The following is an 18,179-nucleotide window of genomic DNA, read 5'->3' as shown; positions in this document are numbered from 1 at the left end:
TAAATATATTTTCTCAAGCAAATCCCTTCTAGCCACTGCCCTAATGCTGTTCTGTTAATTATGTACTTCTTTTAGTGTACAAGCTATGGGAAAGAGGGAGAAACTTGTCATAGTAACATAATAAATGACGGCAGATAAAGACCCGAATGGTCCATCCAGTCTGCCCAACCTTTACCCTCTCTTTAAATTACTGATTTAATTAAATTTTCCTTCTTAGCTTAGAACCCAAAAGCTCTGCCCGGTACTGTGCTAAGGTTCCATCTCCGTCAAAGCACACTCCAGCCCATCTAAACCATCCCAGCTGTCGAAGCCCTCCCCAGAGTTTTGCTGGGAACCTTTTTACATTCTGGCATGGTGGGGGGCAGGAACCAGGGATATTTAGGTATAATCTAATGCAGTGGTTCCCAACCCTGTCCTGGAGGGACCACCAGGCCAAACGGGTTTTCAGGCTAGCCCTAATGAATATGCTTGCCTGTCACTTCCATTATATGCAAATCTCTCTCATGCATATTCATTAGGGCTAGCCTGAAAACCCGATTGGCCTGGTGGTCCTCCAGGACAGGGTTGGGAACCACTGATCTAATAAACAAGCTACAGCTTGGCCATCATGTTTCTTTAACATGGAAAATCCAAAATGTTTTTAATGGGGGGGGGATGACCTTTTTAAATGATACAGCTCAGGAGCCACGATACACCAAAATCTAACATTTAGAGCCTGATTTCATTGAGGTTTTACTCCCACTGTGTATGGGAGAAATCATTTGATGAAATAGGTTCCTTCTGTCTTTTTACACTAGGATAATCTACTATGAGCTCCTTTTACGAAGGTGCGCTAGCGGTTTTATCAAACACACCGGATTAGCATGCGCTAGCTGAAAATCTACCGCCTGCGCACGGCAGTTTAGTATGCGCTATTCCACGCATTAAGGCCCTAGCGTACCTTTCTTTGTAAAAGGAGCCCTAAATCTTTAATGTAATTTTTTTTGTATGACTTTTCCTTGTGAGCAGTTCTGCTGTATTCTTGCCAATCTGCAGTATACGTACTAAGCTGAATAAACTCGTATAATCATTCTAGTAAAAACATTTGGAAATGAGTTAGTATGTTGGAGCCCAGTAGTTTTGTGAAAATTCTAAATTCTTACTTCTGGAGAAATAAAACTGTCTAAACTGACCTTTTTATCCTGTGATGTAGGATAGACGGTTACAGATGGACCTATCCATTCAAACTCTGCCTTTTGGGGGTGGGGGGAAAGGGGGTGGGATATAAATTTAAACATAGCATTTTACATATTATATACAGGTATTTATTTTGTTCCTGGGGTAATGGAGGGTTAACTTACTTTCCCAGAATCATAAGGAGCTTCAGTGGGAATCGAACCTGGTTCTTGGGCTGCTGCACTAACCATTAGGCTACTCCTTCACTTGGGCATTGACGAGGGGGGAGGGGAAGATCCTGTGGCTCAGTGGTTAAAGGCACTTCTTCCATCTTCCACGGGTCATGGGTTCAAATCCTCACAAGCCCCCCCCCCCCCCTCCGGTACCTTAACAGCTTCTTTTGATGGAAGCTATCTCTTACCCTGGATCGGTAGCATGGAATGTTGCTACTCTTTGGGATTCTATAATCTTGCTACTCTTTGAGGATTCTATATGGAATGTTGCTACTCCTTGGGATTTTGCCAGGTTCTAGTGACCTGGATTGGCCACCATTAGAACAGGCTACTGGGCTTGATAGACCATTGCTCTGACCCAGTAAAGCTAGTCTTATGTTCTTATGCCTCCAGGTATTCACCTCTAAAATGACGGTGGTGTCCTGCCCCAGAGTGTATCCTGTGATGCACCAAGCAGGGCCTGCTTACCATATATCTCAGTGAAATAGGGATTTAGCACTGTTCTGTTTTTAACAGCTGTCTTTATTTCTTTTGGGTGCACTCACCTGGTTTGTGTAATGATTTACAGCATTTTAGTGTGAGCTGACTGGCCTTTTGGGTGTTTTTTTTCTTCTCAAGTTCTTCACACCCTGCCAGAGCATTGAATCAATAGTATGTAGCTTCCTCCAATTCTTGCACAGAGGGCTAAGTTTAAATTCCTAGCTTTAACTTTATTCTTCACAGGAAATGCTAGAGAATGCTTTGTGTTGATGCTGATTCCTATCTTTTTTTAGCCTAAGAATGTAACATTCAAAGTCATACATGTAAATCCTGTATAGCAGTGAAGAAAAAAAAGCACATATAGTAACTATATTGTATTCAGTAAAATGGCATCTGCTCTTGTACCCCAGTCCATATAAGTGCAAAATGTTCTAATGTTGTATAACTTGCATAAATTGGCCAGCAGTGAAATGTTGCACACACAAATTGAAAAAATATGGACATTTAAGTGCATGTGTAAATGTGTACATGCTGTTTCTGTTCACACACATGGTAATGTAATGTAATGTAATTTATTTCTTATATACCGCTAAACTCCGTTAGGATTCTAAGCGGTTTACAGAAAATAGACAATAGTGTGCATTAAAATTATAAGTAATATAGGTTTACAGAGAAATATACATTAAAGGATACAATAAAAATAAGATAAATAAATAAAAAATAGGTACTTAGAAATTCCCTTACTGTCCCGAAGGCTCACAATCTAACTGAAGTACCTGGAAAAATAACAATTAGTTGAGTAATAAAAGTAAGAAATAGAAGAAAAAAATAAGAAAATAAACATTCTAACAAGACTACATTGATCTAAGGACTTTGAAAGGTAGAAAAAGAAGAGAGAGAGGAATAGCTGCAGAAAGGAGGAACCGTTGAGCAATAATGGTGACATCCTTTTGCTACTTACACTTACACCTTTTACTAAGGTGCGCTAGCAAATTTAGTGAGCGCTAAACGCTAACGCCTCCATAGCTTACGTTAGTATTTTTCATTTAGCGCGCTCTAAAAACGCTAGCGCACCTTAGTAAAAGGAGCCCTTAAAGTTGCCTCTTGCACTCACTCATGCTCACACAAAATATCTCTTAAATGCTAAACTAAACTAAACTAAGCCTTAGGTTTATATACCGCATCTTCTCCACTGAAGTGGAGCTCGACACGGTTTACAGAGTTTAAAAAATATGGGAAGAGAGAAGAGAAAGAGTTTACAAAGCATGAAAAGAGGGGATGTAATCAGGAGAAGAGATTATTATATGCTAGAGAAAAGCCAGGTTTTCAGTTGTTTTCGGAATAGTTGGAGGGAGTCCAGGTTCCGCAGCGGGACAGTGAGGTTGTTCCAGAGGCCGGTGATTTTGGAGAGGAGGGATCTACCCAGTTTACCTGCGTGGAGGATGCCGTGTAGAGAGGGGAAGGATAGTTTATGTCTGTGGGCAGATCTGGTGGTAGTTGGTGTCGGGGCGAGGAAGGATAGAGGGATTAGGGGCGCTCTCACTTAAGCATAGTCTTCCTGAATCTGTAGCATACAGCATATTTTGGATTTGAACTCAAGGTGAGTTAAATTTTCAGGTACTGAGGTAGTTTTCCTGCGCTAGAGAAAATACCTAATTTTGTAAATTTCTTATCGCATTTAAACACGCCAGACTGCTATAGATTCCGGCACAGAAACTACAGATTAGTTGCAGAATACGTCACAGAAAACAGTGCAGGTGAACTCTTACCAAATCCAGACTAAGGGGTCCTTTTATCAAGCTGCGGTAGGGGTTTAACGCGCGTTAAACCGCCTGCCGCGCTAGCCGCTAACGCCTGCATTGAGCAGGCATTAGTTTTTCAGCCGGCCGCAGGGGTTAGCGCGTGATGAAATGTCTGACGCGCTAACCCCGCTAGCGCGGCTTGATAAAGGGACCCCTAAGTGAACCAGAAATATACAAAAATTAAGGCATACTGCGTGCAGTCTGGGTTCCTCAGGTTCCAACACTGAATCTTTGTGGACAATTCAAAGTTCTGACTATTGGCTCCAGTGAAATAGAAAGAGTAGCCCGAGAGCTAGTCTCGAAGGGCGTAGGATAACACGGGGCTGGGAGCCCTATGGCGTCCGTGTTGTCATAGAGACAGGGTAAGGATTGGTAGGTTTTAAAGTTGCTTAGATATCATAGATAATTTAAAAATAAATGGTACATGATTGGAGGACAGGGGAAGTGGGCGGTACCGGGGGAGGTGTTAAAAGCCGGGACCTTGGAGGACTCGTTTTTTCAGGGTCCTCCAGGGCGGTTTTTCCTGTCTTGCCTTTTTTGCTGCCTTTTTGTCGGTTTCACTTTGTCTCAATGGCGTCGGGCGGCTTGCGGGGTGATAGTCAGGATGGAGATGTGGCGGAAATTTCATTGTTGACTGGAGACTCCTTCTCGGATGAGCCTACACATCAGGTTGGTCAGGGAGCTGGGGAGGAGTTAGTCCGTCCGTTGCGCCACTCGAAGGCAGCAGCGTTGTCTGCGATTGCCATCGCGAGCTCGGGGATGATGAGGGGGAGCGGCCCAGCAGGAGGAGTGCCGGCGGGACATAGCCGGCAAGAGATATGTTTGTCGGACGGCTCTAAGGGAGCTGTTTCGGCCGGCCGCAGCTCTTCAGTGCCGCGAGTGGGCGGGGCCTCGATATCGGCGTCCTTGCTAGAGGCGTCGTGTGCTTCTCCCTCTGTGCAGTTGGTGTCGAGCGGGGGAGCTTCTGCGTCTTTCGATTCAGCTTCCCTTGTGCTCCCGGGAGGGGATGTAGGTACTGGGTCCTTCCGGGGGAGGGGGGGGAAGGGGTTTCTTCTAGTATTCCCCGGGTGGTGGGAAGTTTAGAGCCTTGTGGGTCCCCGGGTGTTTTTGGCTCCGGCAGGGGGATGGATGGTTTAGGTTCTGGGTCTGCCCCTGCTGGGGGAGTGTCCGCGGCTTGGTCTGGGGTTTTTCCTGGGGGATGGGGTCCTGGTTGGGGTTCTCCTACCTGGGGTCCGGGGTCTTCAGTTAGTGGAGTGGGGCCTTCTGTTTCCCATTGGGGTGGGAGCTCTGCTAGTCCTGTGGCTATGGGTTTGGGTTTTTTGCCTCACAGTGGTTACGGCCCCGGTTGGGGCGTTCCTATGGGGTTGAATAGCGGTATTTTGCCTGGTCCTGCTTCTCTGTTTGCTTGGTCTCCACAGGTTCCTTCCTTTTGTCCTGGAGGGCGAGATGCGGGTGTGCCGGTGGTTGGAAGCGCAGCTGTGTCGGACCGGCCTGGATGTTCCGGATCGGAGCGCAGTTCGGCGTTCGGTGGTGTTGTGGCTGCTGGCGGCGGCGCTGCAGGATCTTCTCAGCTATCATCGGCCTTGCCTGGGGTTGCTGTTAGTGGCGTCTCGGCTTCTGGACCTGCGTCGCTGGCCGGGACTGCTGCCAGCGGCGTCTCTGGAGGAGGAAGTGGTGATCCCAGCTCTTCTGCACAGGGTAATGTGGTGCCTGCGTTGGTTGCTTCGACGGGTAAAAATAAAGGGAAAAGGGGCAGGCGTAGACATCGACGGGGGGAGTCCTCTTCTTCGTCGACTGGGTCGTCCTCAGGTACTTCGTCTCCTTCGTCGTCCTCTTCTAAAGGGGCAGCCGGCGGTGCAGGGTATTCGGTGGGAGGAGATGGGGCGGTTTCTGCGGGGGGAGTGCGGGGTGCGCCTGCGTTGGTTGCTCTTACTGAGCTTTGGGAACGCGTGCCTAGGGCGTTGCGTCGTAAAATTCGAAAGCGTTCTTGCGTGGATATTTTCCGTTTGATGGAGGGCAGGGCACATAGGCGGGGTCATAAAAAATCGAGGAGAGATAGGAAGGAGGTTAAGCCTTTTCCGGTAGCTCGGTCCATTATTAACTGGATACGAGCGTTTTTGCGGTTGGCAAGTGTTTGGGGGCGTGCTAACCCTCAAGAGTACGGTTTATTGTTAGCTTATGCGGATTCGGTTTTAGATGCCTATCAGAGGTTTGGGGGTTGGGCCTGGTTGAATTATGACGAGGCTTTTAGGGACAAGATGGAGGAAAACCGGTTTATGTCCTGGGGCACTCAGGATGTGAATTTGTGGCTGACTCACATGGCTTCTAAGCCTTTGACCGCCCATGCGGGCCGAGGGGCAGTCGGCTCTGTGACGGCTGGGCGGCCCTTTCGAGGGGGGGTCGGTGGAGGTGCAGCGGCTGGATCCGACGTATGTTGGAAATTTAATAAGTCCAGCTGCCCCTTTACCGACTGTAAGTTTAGACATGCCTGTTCAGTGTGTGGACAGGCTCACTCGGCGCTTAAATGTCCCAAGCGGAGTGGCGGGGCTCCGGGAGGGGCTGGTAAGTGATGGTGCAGGCTTGTTACCATCTCCGATACGTGTAGAGGCTATGCGTCCTTGGCTGCGAGGTTATGGTTCTCGGAAGACGGCAGAATTTTTGGAATCCGGTTTCACTTTTGGTTTTGTGATACCTTTTCAGGGAGCTTTGGTTAGGGGTAGAGTTCAGAATGCTTCCTCTGTTTTACAGATGCGTGATGTAGTTCGGGCCAAGTTATCTGATGAACTGCGTTTAGGGCGTATTGCTGGGCCTTTTAGGGATCCTCCTTTTTCGCAGATGATTCTATCTCCTTTGGCTGTGATTCCTAAGAAGGTGCCAGGTCAGTTTCGTCTCATACATAATTTGTCACGCCCTCTTGGTTACTCCGTTAATGAGGGCATTCCCCGAGATTTGTGTTCTGTGCGTTATGCGTCCTTGGATTGTGCTTTACGGCACATGGTGGAGGCGGGCCGGGGAGCCCTTTTGGCCAAAGTTGATATTGAATCGGCTTTTCGGTTGTTGCCGATTCATCCCCAGTCTTTTCCGTTGTTAGGTTTCCGTTTTGAGGGTGCCTATTTTTATGACCGCTGTCTGCCGATGGGTTGTTCTATTTCTTGCGCGTATTTTGAAAAGTTCAGTTCTTTTCTACATTGGGTGTTGGTTCAGCGGACAGGTTTTGCTTCTGTGGTTCATTATTTGGATGATTTTTTGTTTATTGGAGCTGGGGAGGGGGTTGTTTGTGCGCGTCTAAAGAGTGTTTTTGAGGAGATTGCCGAGGAGTTCGGTGTACCATTGGCGGTTGATAAGTCTGAGGGTCCGGTTTCTTCCTTGGTGTTTTTGGGGATTGAGCTGGATTCGATAGCTATGGTGACCCGCCTTCCTGAGGTGAAGGTTAGTCAGTTGCTTGCGCTCATCGAGCGGGTGTTATCTGTCTCAAAATCCACTTTACATACTGTTCAATCTTTGTTGGGATCTCTTAATTTTGCATGTAGAGTATTACCTATGGGCCGTGCTTTTTCTAGGAGATTGGCTGCAGCAACCTCCGGTGTGCGTGATAGGAGGCATTTTGTTCGTCTTTCGGCCGGGGTGCGAGCCGATCTTCGTATGTGGGCTATTTTTCTTCGTGATTTCAATGGCACAGTGCCCATTCAGTCTCCAGATATGTCTAATTTTGATCTGGAATTGTATTCTGATGCAGCGGGTGGGATAGGTTTTGGCTTGTATTGCAGAGGTGCCTGGTGTGCAGAGCGCTGGCCAGAGGAGTGGGTTCGCTTGGGTATTACTCGCAACATTACCTTGTTGGAGTTGTTTCCCCTGGTGGTGGCCTGTGAGTTGTGGGCAGATGTGTTGCGCAATCGGAGGATTGTTTTTTGGTGTGATAATCTAGGAGTGGTCGAGGTGGTGAATCGACAAGGTGCGCGTTGTTTGGCAATAAATGCGTTGATGCGGGAGCTTGTCTTGCGGTGCTTAACGCTGAACTTATATGTGCGGGCGCGGCATGTTCCTGGTGTGCAGAATGGTATTGCTGATGCCTTGTCTCGTTTTAATTTTTTGCAGTTTTGTCAGTTGGCGCCAGAAGCTCGAGCGGATGGTTCGCCGATGCCAGCGCATTTATGGAACCTGGTCAAGAAGGAATCTGGGAGATGCTCAGCTTGTCAGTAGCTGCGTCTACTTGGTCGCATTATTCCAGGAGTTTTCGATTGGTGGCAGCCTTTCTAGCCGACAGAGGCTGGTGCCCGGGCGATGTGGCCGAATCAGCGTTGGCTGATTTCGTGCTGTCGTCCTTCCGGGATCGGGTATCCCGGGGTGTAGTCCGAGGGCGCCTGGCGGGGTTTGCTTTCTTTTGCAGGGCGCTGGGTTGGGGGTGCCCAGTTTCAGGTTTTTTGGTTCAACGCTTGCTTCGAGCCATGGGTCGGGTTCGTCCGAGTCCCAGGGATACCAGGTTGCCAATCACGCACGAGCTTCTTCTACGTTTGCTTGGCGCGTTGGTAGAAGTGGCTTGCTCTGCGTATGAAGTGTGTTTGTTTCAAGCAGCATTCTCCATTGCCTTCTTTGGAGCGTTGAGGGTCAGTGAGTTGTTAGCAGGACCTTTGTCTCACTCGGGCCCTAGGGGTTTGCAGGTTCAGCATGTTCGTTTTCAGAATTCCACTTTGCGGCTGCTTATTGTTAGCTCCAAGACGGATCAGGCTGCATTGGGTCACTGGATTGTTTTGCATGCTGTTGCGGCCTGTCGTTCTTGTCCGGTTGCTTGTATGCGTTCTTTTCTGGGGGTTCGGCCAGTTGGAGGTGACATATTGTTTGTGCACTCGCAGGGATCTCCCCTTACGCGCTATCAATTTCAGGCGGTCTTGCGCTTGGCTTTAGTGCATTGTGGAGAGGATCCGGCGTCTTATGGAACTCATTCTTTTAGGATTGGGGCGGCTACGAGCGCTAGCATGTCTGGTATGTCAAGGGAGGGCATACAACGGTTGGGGCGTTGGGCTTCGGAGGCCTTCCGTGGATATATTCGTCGGGAGGGGCCTTTTTCAGGGCGGAAGTAATGTAAGGTTTCTCTTTTTTTTTAAATTTATTTTGGTTGCTGGTGGGTGCTGGTTGCTGTTATATCGCATGATAACAAGAATTAAATACATAATTCACTAAACCTTACTGACAATACTACATATTGCGCTACAGTGTTGTTGTTATTTTGAAAAAATGATTGTGTGCCTTATGTTTAGTTTATGTTGTTTTCTTTCAGCTTCCGGTGACAGGAGTTATTCCCTGTGGATTGTTGGCCACTCATTCGTTCACTGGGCGGCGGAGAGAGCTGGTATTCGTCCTGGTGGACGCCATCTAGGGCTGGGTCATCGGGGACTTCGTGTTTCCTGGTGGGGTCAGCGTGGGATGCGATGGAGTCAGTTGCTGCTGTTGCTGGAGGGATTGCGACCCCGTTCACGTCACCCGGACATGCTCCTGATTCATCTAGGTGGTAATGATGTGGATGTTTGTACAGGGAAGGACTTGGTGAACCTTATTAAAGATGACTTGCGAGTGGTGCTGGATTGGTTCCCGGGGGTCTTATTATTTTGGTCCGATATTGTGCCTCGCCCCCGTTGTCTAGCGTCTCGGCGATGGACACAGGGGTTAGCTAAAATAAATCGGCAGGTGGGTAAATGGGTAGTGGGACATGGGGGGCTGCAATTGTTACATGAGTGGGTTGATGTTTCGTGCACGGGATTGTTTCACAAGGACGGGGTGCACTTGTCGGCGGTAGGATGGGATTTACTGCTCGATGATTTTGCGTCGGGTTGTGAGAGAGTCCTTGCCTCCCGTTGATGGTCGCAGCTCCACTTTCTTGGGGGGGGGGCCTGTATTACTACAGTCCTGTGGCGGGTCTCCCGAGCTACTGGGTGCTGGGGCTCATCCGGCGATGAGCGGAGGGACGGCTGGGAGCCGTGTCTTGTGGTCTACTGACCTGGTTAAAGGGGCATGAGGTCATGCCACCCCTCAGGCTCTTGCTGTTCATGGCGGGGTCGGGGGCCATGGATTGATGTTTACACTATGTAGCTCGGGGAGAGCTGGCTGATCTTGTGTTACGAAATTACAATGTTAATTATGTTAATTATGTTAATTAATGCAATTACATTAATTGCTGTTGTGGTTAATAAATGGAGCTGCGGCTGAATTCCAAAAGAAAAATGGTGTGGTCTCTGTTATTTGGTTTAAGACATAAAGATAAGAGAGAAGGGGGTGGTGGTTTGTGGCGGGAATAGGAGCTATCCAGATCCCGCTGTTAAGAGTAGCCCGAGAGCTAGTCTCGAAGGGCGTAGGATAACACGGGGCTGGGAGCCCTATGGCGTCCGTGTTGTCATAGAGACAGGGTAAGGATTGGTAGGTTTTAAAGTTGCTTAGATATCATAGATAATTTAAAAATAAATGGTACATGATTGGAGGACAGGGGAAGTGGGCGGTACCGGGGGAGGTGTTAAAAGCCGGGACCTTGGAGGACTCGTTTTTTCAGGGTCCTCCAGGGCGGTTTTTCCCCGCCCACCCACCCTTTATAGATGGCATTGGTAGCTAGGGAGGCGGGTCTCCTGAGCTACTGGGTGCTGGGGCTCATCCGGCGATGAGCGGAGGGACGGCTGGGAGCCGTGTCTTGTGGTCTACTGACCTGGTTAAAGGGGCATGAGGTCATGCCACCCCTCAGGCTCTTGCTGTTCATGGCGGGGTCGGGGGCCATGGATTGATGTTTACACTATGTAGCTCGGGGAGAGCTGGCTGATCTTGTGTTACGAAATTACAATGTTAATTATGTTAATTATGTTAATTTATGCAATTACGTTAATTGCTGTTGTGGTTAATAAATGGAGCTGCGGCTGAATTCCAAAAGAAAAATGGTGTGGTCTCTGTTATTTGGTTTAAGACATAAAGATAAGAGAGAAGGGGGTGGTGGTTTGTGGCGGGAATAGGAGCTATCCAGATTCCTCTGTTAAGGATCAACAGGAGTAGGGGAGAATGTTACAATATATCCACAGTTCCCTTCCCTGAGAAAGAACAAAAAAAGCAACTAGGGCAGGATTAACTCTTGGATGCTTGTTCTCCATACCATACATTTTTCTTCCATATCACAAGTTTCGACTTGGATTCAATGCAGTTTACAATAAGATTTCCCATTAGAGATCAAGAACAGTGATTGATGAGAATGAACGTAAAAGTTCTCGTTACAAGTTCGAGGAGAAGAGGTGAGTTTCCTGTCTTTTCCTGAAGATATAGTATACGCTTATTTGGCGTAGATGTAGTGGGAGATTGTTCCATATTTTAGGACCCTAGAACATGAAGGTGAATTCATGCAGTCTCTTCTGAATTATGTGGGGGGGGGGGGGGGGGAAAGGTCAGGTCGGTTTGAATTGTTGTTGCAGTCTTGCGTTGAGAAAGGAGTTTGTAATGGTGATTTTTGTGCTTAATTGTCGGAGTTTTTGCCATAGATGGCTTTGTGGACCATGCATGCAATTTTATATTGTATTCTCCTCTTAATGAGTAGCCAGTGTAATTCTCTCAGCAGTGAAGAGACACTCTCAAATTTATCTGTAATATCTTACAATCTTTATCTGCAGTGTTAGAGTAATCTAGGTAGGGGAGAAGGACCGCATGAGCAATTGTTCTGAAATTGGACTGACTCAGAATGGATCTAATCACTCTTAGCTGAGTCTGTAAAAGAATTTCCTGGTGTGTTAATGTGGTCAGTGAAGGTGAGATCTGAGTTTAAATACACCCAGTGCCTTTGATGTTCTCTCGTGTTTGAGCTTTTCTCCAGTTATCAGCACTAGATCTGTATATGATAGGGAGTTGTAGTTTCTGAACCATAGGACCTTAGATTTTAGTTTGTTGAGTTTAGATCCCTGATGCACACTTATCCCTGAAGAAATTCTCATAAGAACCTATCTTGGACTTTGAAAAGACGACATTTTTGTTCTTGAACATGTTGCATAAAAGAACTGGAATACCTACTGTATAAGAATGGACCTCCGAATACAGGCTGTTTTAAAAAGACCTCCAAAGAGAACAAAAAAGCAAAACTTAGTAAGACTAGAGTGGGTTCCTAAAGAAGTATAAAGTAGCATTCTTTACAAGTAAGCATAGGTAAAATGAATAAAAAGAGCCCTTACCGTTAGTATAAAACGTGTCCTGGTTTTAAATGCTCCAACCTACCTAGATTCTTTAAAATAATAACACCTGGACTATTTATCTGCTTTTTCTTATTTTTGGCCTTGCCCTTGTCTAATTTATAAAGGTTTGGGTTATGTATTTATTTATTTTTTGTAAATCTTTATTAATTTTAAAATATAAATAGTGCAATACAACGAATTTAAACATAAACAAATCAAACGCACTTTAAATATGCAAATAATTAGAAAAACACCTCCCCCCCCCCTTAACTAATAAGAAAAAAAGCTGGGTATTTTAGTTTGGTAACCAAAAGCATTACTTCCCTAAATTTTTTACCCCACTTCAAGCCATTTTTGTTGTTTCTATATTAATACAACGTTTCTATGTGGTTTCAAATAGAGAATGACACGGTGACAAAATTCATCACCGTCCCCGTCCCCGCGGATAACCGCGGGAAATAATTCCATGTCATTTTCTAGTGTCTGTTCAACCTCAATCCTTCTATACCAGCATTCTTCAAAGCAAAGCTTGTGGGTCAGTGGTTGTGGCCATTCATACTCTGATTCTACCCTCTCTCTTTAAAGAATGATATGAAGATGGTTTCCCGCGGTTATCCGCGGGGACAGGAACGGTGATGAATTTTGTCACCGTGTCATTCTCTAGTTTCAAATGAAGATCCTCAATCTTCTTGGCTTTATAACGATGAGTGTAGGTAGATGAGAAAAGCTTCTTTTTAAAAACCCTTCAGATACTGAATGGGGGTATACAAGTTGACATTGTCATTTGTTATCTGATTGTATGATTTGGAATTATAATATAAAAGTTTAATAAAAGTAAAGTAAAAAAAATGAAATTTTACCTATGGTTAACTGTCTGCTAAACTTTGCAATAAAATATTTTCTAACGCTGCTGTTTTGTGGACATAAACAGGTATTCTTTTTGTTTTACCTGTTTTCAGTTATTCTCTTCAGACCATGAACAAGGAAGATGTCAATGAGCAGGCCATGAGCACTGGCAATCATTATCCCAAAGAGACAGCAAAGAAACATCACCACTCAAGTCGGAGCTCTCAGAGCAGTGATTCCTCCAGATCCTCCAGGAAAAGCTTCCGGCTGGATTACAGGCTTGAGGAAGATGTGACCCGGTCAAAGAGAGGGAAAGATGGACGATTTGTTAACCCATGGCCAACATGGAAACCTCTAGTTATGCAAAATGTTTTGAAATGGGCCTTGATGGAGAAGAATAATAGCAACATCCCAGGATCCAAAGAGGTACATATTAAACTTTTTAGTTTAGGAAATGTCATGGCTGTAGCAGGGCTATAGCATTACCTTCTGAAGGAGAGGGATTGGCCTATCTTTCTGGTATCAAATTTATGCTGGATTTTTTTTAATGCCTCTTATTGCAAGAATAGAACTCTTGAGTGTATTTCCTACTAAGCTAAAGAAGGTTAAAGTTTTAAGACCATTTTTTTTTATAATTGGCAGTGACATAGTCACTAATTATATAGTGTAGAGCAGGGTCCCCAAAGTCCCTCCTTGAGGGCCGAATCCAGTCAGGCTTTCAGGATTTCCCCAATGAATATGCATTGAAAGCAGTGCATGCACATAGATCTCATGCATATTCATTGGGAAAATCCTGAAAACCTGACTGGATTCGGCCCTCAAGGAGGGACTTTGGGGACCCCTGGTATAGAGCATGGCCTAAGTAAGAGCATCTGAAACATTACCTGCCCTGTCATCAGCAGCAGATTTATCCAGAGACTTGTGGGTTATGACCGTCTAACAGCAGGTAGAGAGAATTAAACTGAGCTCTGTCATACAGAATGTCATGCTCCTTGATCAGCCAGTATTCTCTAGCTCCAGCAGGCGGATGGATGATCTCTCACAAGCTCCTGGTTGTCTTTGCTACTTTGCTCTTATTCTAATTTTCTCAGTTCAGTTGAGCTGGGGGTGTTTATGCTAAGTGGTACTTACTTTAGGCGGTATACTTGGTGACACCAGGTCCCTCCCCCATCCTATCCTCTCTCTGTACCACTACCCAATTCTCCTTCCTCGTGAAAAAAGGGCATTTTTTAGCATCTTCTAAGTGCTTGTAGCCACAGTTTTGAATGGAGATGATTTAATTCTGAGCCACTAAAAACTGCTACAGGTGTGTCAGTCCTTTACAGCTGTAAGTTTCTTTTCATTTCTGTTTAGAATGAGGCTATTAAGCACTGCTGTCATGCTGGGAAGTGAAGAGCAGCAGGGTATGGTTCAGGATGACCCTCGGGGTCAGAGCCTTCGGATGTGGCATTAGTGGTGCCGGGCCATCCCGTGCAGTCTTGTAGCTCAGTTTCTGGCACCCTTGGCCATGTTTCAGAATAGGAGCAAAGACCAGGAGTTTTTGAGATACCATCCATCTGCTTCTGTCTCCATCTGCTGGTAGATAGTCATAGTCCACAAGTCTCTGGATTCATCTGCTGTTACTAAAGGAAAGAAAATTATCAGGTAAAACATTATTTTTCCACGTTGTAGAAGGCTGACCACCTTTTACCATGACCTCTTTCTAGTGGTCAGATCAGTGTTGGTGATGGGCATGCAAGGGAGCACAGATACTGCAAGGAAGCACAGGTACTGCAAGCGTGCACTGGGTTTTTGTGGCTCCTCATAATAAAAAAAAGTGCACACCCTGGGGGAAGAACTGTTGAGGAAACCAGAACTGTGTCTCTGCTCTGCTGGCTTGCCGCTATTTTGCATATATAGAACTCTACAAGAAGCTGAGAGGAATGTGGTAATGTAGTAGTAAGGTCCAGGCAGAAGGAAATGGAGTTGAATTTAAGGGCAAATACTAAAATTATCAGTGGGTTTAATAGCAAAGCATATAAACAAAAAAAAAAGTGAAAATATTGAAAGTTTTTAAATGACTTTAAGGTGTGGGCCTTAACAGGAAGGAAGACTTGGATGAGGTGTCGTGGGATGATGATGATGCGGGTTGACTTAGGGTAAAGATCTATGGACATAATTTCTTTATAGAAAAGCGTAATGAATCTGAGGGAGAGGAAAGCAACATAAAGCTGGATAGACAGATTGGATGAGCCTTATGGTCTTTAAAATATGAAACACAGAATGTGAGAGTTGATGAAGAGGAAGAACTTGGGGGGGAGGGAGAGTAGTGGATTGAAACATTATGCTCCCTCTTCTAAAATCCCAGATCTGCCTATTGTACTTATGTATAAATATAACTATCTGTCTTTCTGTATCTGGCCAGATTGGGGGGAAAAAAAGTATAGTTCTGCATCTTGTTCTTGTATAAGCAGGACACAGAGAAATTTCTTTTTTTTTCTTTTTTTTTCTTTTTGCATAAGGCATGCTATCTAGTCTCTGTAGGTGTGATCCTGAAGAAAACCAACAAATTGATGATAGATGACACTAAACTAAACCAAACTAAACTAAACCTTAAGTTTATATACCGCATCATCTCCACTGATGTTGTGGAGCTCGGCACGGTTTACAAGAACTTAAAATATAGGAAGAGCGTGGTACTTGTGTGATCAAATGGAAAACAAAATGAGAGAAAATTTTAGTTTGGCTATGAAGGAAGAAAAATTCTGAATATTAATATTAACAAGAAGCTGTTTTGTGATTTATTTGATATGCCGGTTTTTCTTGCTTCTTTGTATTTGGTCTTCAGTTGAAATCTGAGCTAATGTCTGGCACAGCGAGCTTTCACTCACTCGCAGTTGTGTAGTAAGGAGGTGGGGGACGGTCCGCCCCGGGCGCCATCTTGGTGGGGGCATCTGTCCTCTTCGTCCCTTCCCTTCCCTCGTATCTCTTTAACATTCCCGGCACGAGCAACAACCCCAACCTGCTGCTCGCGCCAGCTTTGGCTTGCCCTCTGACGCCACTTCCTAGGCCTGTGCCTAGCAAGTGAGGTCGGAAGGAGAGCCGGCGTAGGTAGCAAGTTTGTGGTGCTGCTTACGGCAGGAACATTAGAGGTATGGGGCACACACGTGTGGCAAGAGGGGGTGGGGAAGGAGCAGGTGGGGGGTGGAGAAGAGGCCGGGGAAGGAGTGGGTGGGGGAGGCGGGGGAGGGGTGCCACCGCCTTGGGTGCCTCTTGCCCTCGCTATGCCACTGCTCATTTGCAACATTTTTCTTATGTTTGTAACGTATCTCTTCCCCCCTCCCCCCCCCTACTGAACATACTGAGTGTGGTCATTGCAGTGATGGTCCTGGACTAGAGCTGTGCGCCTGAACTTCTCAAACCCTGCAATTATGGGTCCTAAATCCAGAAAATAGTATGCACAAACCATGGCTCCCTCTTTCCTGGGAGGAGGGGGCTGTGAAAGCTGAATCGAAGGAATGTGGCAATAAAAAGAGAGCTTGGGAGCAGAAAAGATGATGTCTGGAATAGGATAAAGCGCAGTGGATGGGGTAATAAATGCGAACGGTTGGTGCTGGCAGGTCAGTCCATTGATAAGGCCATAAAGTGAAACCAAAGGAACACCACAGACTGTTATTGTTTTTGCTTGAGACAAAAATTTCCTGACAGGGAAAACGGGGCTGCTACCACAGCTACCCATGCCAGCCACAGAGCAAAGAATCTCCTGCATGTGCTTGGCAGCTGCGCAGCATAGAATTTACATAGATTTCCCAACCTGCATAGAATTCTGCACAGGCACTGTTGTTGGGCAGCTTTCCGTGTTCTCATCCCCCCCAACTGACACCTCCAGAAACTATGCAGGAGTCCTCCAACCACTTAGCTGCCGGGGGGTGGGGAAGGTGCTTAAATATTGTATTGACAATCACTGGATAGAGAGGTTTCCTGTAGAACTTTCTTGCCCCTCACTATTGAAAATGTGAGATTGAAACAGCACCACTATTGGAATATTGGTGGAGAACTCCTGTTCAGCTTAGAGAGATCATTACTAGAGAATGACACGGTGAAAAAATTGGTCCCCGTCACCGCCCCGTCCCCGTCTCACCATCCCCGTCACCGCCCCGTCCCCGTCTCACCATCCTCTTCACCGCCCCGTCACCGCCACTGCCACCCCATTCACCGCCCCGTCACCGCCACTGCAATCCCATTCACTTTTCTTTATTTCCGTATAAAGGAAACATTCTTTAAAACTTTAAAACTTAGTTAAATATTAGTTAATAACTATACAAAAACAAAACACGCAGAGAAAAAATTAATTAATATAAATTCTCAAAACTGACACATTTTGATCACTAAATTTAAAATAGTTATTTTTCATACAGTTTTTCAATCACTAATCTTCCACCACCCCTGGGGCTAGCAATGCAAAAACAAACACGACATGTACTTTAAATGCTTACAATGTTAGCCTATATGGTAAGTAGACGCGGCCGCTGTACCTAATCGCGGCAAAGATCTCCCTGCCGTGATTAGCATAGTGACCGCGGCTACGGCTGCAAGTCTCCCCTCCCCCCAGCGATCACGGCAGGAGGGCACCCAACCCCTCCTGTAGACCCCCCCAACGGCCCTCCCGACAATCGCAGCAGAAGGGTACCCAACCCCTCCTGCCGGTCCTCCCAATGGCCTCCCCTAAGATCGCCGGCAGGAGGGTACCCAACCCCTCCTGCTGGACCCCCCCTCCCAACGAACCCTCCCACCCCGGAACCCCCTTAGTCTTACTTTCCAAGTTGGACCGGACGGCTCCTCACACGTATGGCCAGCAGGCTTGCCTCCGTCCAAATGAGGCGGGCCCGCCCCTACCCTGCCCAACCCACAGGATCCTAGGGCCTGATTGGTCTAGGCACCTAAAGCCACTCCCGCTATAGGAGGGGCCTTAGGTGCTTGGGCCAATCAGGCCCTAGGATCCTGTGGGTTAGGCAGGGGAGGGGAGGGGCGGGCCCGCCTCATTTGGACGGAGGCAGGCCTGCTGGCCAGACGAGCGAGGAGCTGTCCGGTCCAACTTGGAAAGTAAGACTAAGGGGGTTCCGGGGTGGGAGGGTTCGTTGGGGGGGGGTCCAGCAGGAGGGGTTGGGTACCCTCCTGCCGGCGATCTTAGGGGAGGCCATTGGGAGGACCGGCAGGAGGGGTTGGGTACCCTTCTGCTGCGATTGGCAGGAAGGGTTGATCTGACAAATGAGGAGCACGGTGAAACACAGGTAAATAGCGGTTCCTAGAAGGGGGTACATTGGCCCGCGGGGACAAACCTGTTCACCGTTTCCGCGGTCGGTGAATGGCCTTGTCCCCGTCACCGCAGCGACTGCTAGTTTTCTTCCCCGTTTTCGGCGGTGACCCGCGGCTTAAATGCGGTGGCCGCGGGTAAACCGCCACCGTGTCATTCTCTAATCATTACCTCTGTGTTGCCCCAT

At 46.8% G+C, this 18,179-nt stretch overlaps 1 protein-coding gene across 3 annotated transcripts in view; it reads left to right on the top strand.

Annotated features, from left to right (window-relative positions):
• The window catches only part of NAPEPLD (N-acyl phosphatidylethanolamine phospholipase D), a 65,003-nt gene that overhangs the window by 13,309 nt on the left and 33,515 nt on the right, over positions 1-18,179 (top strand). For all 3 annotated transcript variants that reach the window (XM_033959627.1, XM_033959626.1, XM_033959625.1), the window contains exon 2: positions 12,813-13,125. In XM_033959627.1, the coding sequence (XP_033815518.1) occupies positions 12,829-13,125 (297 nt within the window). In that variant the 5' untranslated portion in view covers positions 12,813-12,828. The remainder of the gene's footprint in view (positions 1-12,812; positions 13,126-18,179) is intronic.

The sequence above is a fragment of the Geotrypetes seraphini genome, chromosome 9 (genome assembly GCF_902459505.1).
Source record: "Geotrypetes seraphini chromosome 9, aGeoSer1.1, whole genome shotgun sequence".
NCBI classification, from domain to species: Eukaryota; Metazoa; Chordata; class Amphibia; order Gymnophiona; family Dermophiidae; genus Geotrypetes; species Geotrypetes seraphini.
This window is presented reverse-complemented; position numbering and strand designations above follow the sequence as displayed.